The sequence below is a fragment of the Tetrahymena thermophila genome, assembly GCF_000189635.1.
Source record: "Tetrahymena thermophila SB210 genomic scaffold scf_8254616, whole genome shotgun sequence".
Taxonomy (NCBI): domain Eukaryota; phylum Ciliophora; class Oligohymenophorea; order Hymenostomatida; family Tetrahymenidae; genus Tetrahymena; species Tetrahymena thermophila.
Window position 1 is genome coordinate 1 of NW_002476386.1, and position 5,265 is coordinate 5,265.

The window sequence follows — 5,265 nt, forward strand, 5'->3', positions numbered from 1 at the left end:
TTAATTATTCCAAGTAAAATATGTTGAGTGCCATGTTTAATCTCTTTAATGCTAAGTAGAGTTATTCAAAATTACATTCAGAAGCAAATATAGAGATTATTTGATACATTTTTTAGTGGATTTCTCTTGACTTTTTTATAATTAATAGACATTGTCTATATGCTTTAAATAAGTCCTTTATAAAAGCATACTTTATCTTCTAATTTTATCGGCGTTAATAATATTCTGATATTTTAAAATAAAAAACTAGATTTCAAGAATGTTCTTATCACTTTTAGATAGATAGGCTAATAATTCTTTGCTAAATCTAATTGCTAATTAAGGTCATTTATTAGGACTATTTTATTGATTATGCATTTATCTGATCAAGAATATAAATTCTGAATAAGATTTAATCTGACTTAGTAGTCTATCAGCTATTTTTAAAACTATTCTTCTAAATTCAAAAACTTCTATGAAGTATTTAGTATGATTGAATATTAGCTATGCAATTTTAAGAACGCCTTTTTACTTTTTAATGAATAATTGTTTAAAAGTTAGATTTAAAATTAATAAATGCATTTAATACTCATTAATGATTCACTTGATCAATTTTTGGTTTCTTCGAGCTTTTTTGTAAAGCTACTGCTTCTTATTTACTTAGAGATATTTCAGTAATCTATTACAAGATATCTTAGCTTTTAAACTTATTATGTAATATAAAATAACTATTTTTAGATTCCAAGTTTTCTTATAAAGAAGACCATTGAATATTATATTAATCTCTTCTTATGAGTTTTAATAATACTTATTACTTATTCAAAACTAATTAATTAATAAATCAATCAATCTATATTATCTTATTAACTTAAATGAAAAAATTAAAGAGATATTGAAATATATATATTATTTATTGTTTAGCTTTTATAAATATCAAATAGATGTACTTTTAATTCACTATTTCTTGTATTTAATTCATAAATTTAATGAATTTACTTGGAAGGAACTTCATATATTCTAATTAATATATTACCATAAATTTTAAATGGAATGACTGATGTTTTTTTTTATATATTTAATAATCAAATAATTTTATTATTTATTTCAAAACTGATATTTTACTTTCAAAGCTATTTTTTTGTTCTAGATTTTTGTTCAAATATTTAAATAAATAAGTAAATAAATAATATAAAATAAACAAACATGTTTTTTTATTTATTTTTGTATTCAAATAAAAATTTAAAACTTAAAAATACTTTAAATTATTTTACTAAATTTGGATTTCAAAAAAACTTTAAAAATTTTTAATTAAATTAATATATAGTAAAATTTAAGTCAACAAACTTGATCAAATTTTATTAAAGTACTTCCAAGTTATTTATAAATTCTTGTGGAAGTGGAAAAGCAAGAATTTAATTCTGGTTTTGAAATTAAGGAGATTAGCTAAGTAAATAATAGTTTGTTTGAATATATAATTTTAAATATTAAATTTTAATTTTATAATAAATTTTATTTTATGTTTTTGCTTACACATTTTAAAAGAAAATATTAATTGAAAAAGCAAATTTATAGTTTAAGAATGAACTAAAGTTCTATCTTTATCTTAACACAGCATAAATAAAAAATTATTAATTTAATAAAAATTTGTTTGGTATTAAGTTCTATTATAATAAATTGGTGGGTGATCCTATAAAAATATTTTTTCTAAACATTTATATTTTATAGATATAATCCCCCTGAAATTTCTGGACTTTTTAAATTCCCCCTATCCAAAACCCCTCCCATTTTGATGACATTCTTAAAAACTATTTTCCATTTAATATTTCAAAATTTATCAGAAAATAAATTATAAATATAAATATACACATAATCTTTAATTTAATTAATTAATTATGTTTATTTCTAAATATTATTTTTAGTATTGCAAAGTGCTTTAACTAAATATGTACTAACTTTATATTTATTTACTTATTTATATTTGTCTAACACTAATAAATGAGGAGAATGAAGTACAAAAATATGAAAAATTTAATAATTTAATTTATTATTTGTTCTCATTAATTTTATAGAATGTAAAAGAATTTTTGAGATATAAAGGCTAATAAATGTCAAAATTTTTATAAAGCAAATTATTTAAATTAATTCAAAAAAGATACAGAAAAATATGAGTGAAAATATAGTAAATTACTAAGATCTTCCAATTGTAATTTTAAAATAAATTATTAATGATAATAACTGAATTTTTTAATAAAAAGCCTGAAAATTCCTTTTTATCAACTTAAAATAGACTTTAGATATCTATGAAGTAAACATTTTTAAAATTCATTTAGTTTATAACAAATAATTATTTTCAATTCTTTTAGTGGAAAAAAAGTTAGTAATGAAGAGGTATAGATAGTAAGTTAAAGCTTATAAAATTGCATAAATCTTTAATCTTTGATATTGAATTTCAAATAATGCAAAACTATTGGTGAGAATATTTTCTCATGTTTAGGACATGCCTTAGCAACTTGCACTAAACTTGCACAATTTTCAATTAATTTTAAGTAAAAACTAATTTGTGAAAAATTTTCTTAGTTAAATTGATTTGCCTTTTAATGTTAATTAAAAAAAATTATAATAAAATTATTCAAATTCAAAATTTTCTAAAAATGATAAAAGGTGGAATATATTTCTAAACAGAAAATGTTATTTTATTCAGCTATTTTTTGTTAATAATTAATATAATTTATCTATTAGTTATATCTAAAAAATATTAAAAATATATTTTCTTAACAGCAATAGCAAGAATATAGATAGTAGCTTATTTTAGAATTTAGGTATTGGGTTTGTAAGTTGTACTAACCTCTCTATAGTCACCATTAATTTGAAGTAATAAAATATTATTATAAACTAAAATTTAAGTTATTTCTTTTCAACATAATTATATTTTTTTAATAAAAGCTCACTTGCTTTTATGAATAATTGGATTAATCCTTCATTCTATAAATTTACTTTTTATTTATATTTTCAAAAGCAATGTTAAATAAATAAATCCAAAATATCTGTACAGCTTAGGCTTCGCTATAGGATAATGCAATAGTCTTACCTAATTAACGATAGACTTAAGGTAAAAATAGCATTTTTATTTTTATTTTAAGCTTTTATGATTATTTTAAATATTTTTTTTTAATTTTTAAAGCAACAATAAATTAAGTGACGATACTATTTTATCAGTCATAGGAACTAGCTTAGCTAGTCTTATAAATCTTTCTAGGTTATCTATCAGCTTATAGTGATTTATTAAAAATTTTTATATCTTTTAGAAATGTTTTTCTTAATTTTTTTGTATATTTAGAAATAATAAATTTGGATTAAATGGAGTATCAAGCTTTGTTTCTAGTTTAGTTAATTGTGTTAATCTGACATCCCTATTTCTTTAGCTCTAGTAAAATTAATAAATGACATAAGTTATTTACTTAATTAATTATCTATTGTTTTTCTAATAAAAATAAACAAACTGATAAGCAACAAGTTTTCTGAATTAATTTTATAATTTTATAAAAAATATAAAATAAGGAAAAACAGTTTTGGTTAAGGTACTTTAGATTTCGGTTCTGGATTTTGTAATCTTACTTCCTTGGAGCTCTTTATTGGGTTTAATTTCTTTATTTTTTGAAATTTATTAAATCTTTATTAATTTTATTAGTTGACTTAAATTTTTAAAAAGTCACTATTAATTTAAATTCAAAACCATTACTGCAGATCCTCGAAAATTATTATCCAAGAGAAATAAACATTATTTTTCAAAATCATAAACAAATTCTCAAAAAGATTGAGAGTTAATTGGTTAGGTATAAATTAATTAACTAGGATCTGCAGTAAGTTTTGTTAATAATTTGGAATCTTTTTAGATTAGCTTAAATTATTATTAAATAAATATTTACTTACTTACTAATTAAATAAATAAATATATAAAAGGGAAAACAGCTTAGATAAAGAAAATTTTTCACGAATTTTTTAATATCTAGCAGCATGCCCTAAAATAACTACCTTATATCTAAATAACTTGTAAATATAATTTATTTATAAAGTATTGAAGTCAATTATCTTATATTAAAAATATTGATTATGCTTGCTTCTAATAAAATTTCAATTATAAATTTGATGGAGAAAATGATTAAAATGAAAATAAATGATAATTTATATTGTTTGATAATTTCAATAATTTTTTTGTTTAAATAATGGTAGAGGCTCCACATTTTATGAGTACATTGAACTTGGGCTATTTAATGGATTATCTTCCTGCATTAACCTCTAAGACTTGAATCTTTAGTTATAGTATAAAATATATTTATTTTATTAATTATCTATATAATGAATGGGATGACTATTTTATTTATGAATGATTTAAATATTTTTTGTTTTTATTTAAATAAATATTAAATATTTAAAAAGTGGTCTTAGTAAATAAGATAGCATGTACTTAATATCTAGTTTAAGAAGCATACCTAAACTTCAAAAATTTATTGGTAATTTGTAAGTATTTATTTATTATTTTTTCAAAAGGCTTATCTATTTAAATTATCAAACTAGCTAATCATATTAAAACGATGAAGAGTTTGCTTAATATATTGGATCTGAATTAGGAAGCTACTAAAAACTTGAGTATTTAGACTTGGAATATTAGTATGAAATATAAACTATTTTGTTTTTACATTAACTTTGTTAATAATTTCAATCATTTAAACTAAGATTAAAAATAAATTATTTTAATTTATTTAAACAAAATAAGTTTGAATTTATTATTAAAATATATTTTACATTCAAATAAAGTTAAAAAAAGCTTTTATTATTATTATTATATCATCTATTTGCTATCAAAAAATTGAAATCCTTTCCTATTTATGTATTAATTTTTTTTGCAAATATATTTTAAATTAGTTTTAAAGTCAACTTTGAAAAATCTATCATAAACCTTAGCTCTGGATTGTCAAATTGCCCTAATCTTTCTATCTTAAAATTATAACTAGGGTAAATCTACATATTAATTTGGAAATTAAAATACAATTACCAATTAAATATATTTAAAAATTCTATTTGCTTCTTATATTGATAAATAAAATTACTTATTTTAAATTAATTGTAATTTATATTTACATTTATTAAGTTTGATAAAATATATTTTTTAATTTATTTATATTAGTGGATCAAATGATGAAGTTAGATATGAGACTACTTCAGCATTTACTTAAAATTTAGCTAAATGTCCTAAACTCTCCGATTTGTAGCTTCACATTTGGTAAA

At 19.3% G+C, this 5,265-nt stretch overlaps 1 protein-coding gene across 1 annotated transcript in view; it reads left to right on the forward strand. All coding sequences in view use genetic code 6, as the record gives it.

The window, feature by feature from the left end:
- Positions 1–3,175: 3,175 nt before the first annotated feature.
- The window catches only part of TTHERM_01660070 (hypothetical protein), a gene marked incomplete at both ends in the record, with an annotated part of 2,364 nt that continues 274 nt past the window's right edge, over positions 3,176–5,265 (forward strand). The window contains 3 exons of the mRNA XM_001017320.3: positions 3,176–3,253; positions 3,317–3,406; positions 4,903–4,992. Coding sequence (XP_001017320.3) covers positions 3,176–3,253; positions 3,317–3,406; positions 4,903–4,992 — 258 coding nt within the window. The remainder of the gene's footprint in view (positions 3,254–3,316; positions 3,407–4,902; positions 4,993–5,265) is intronic.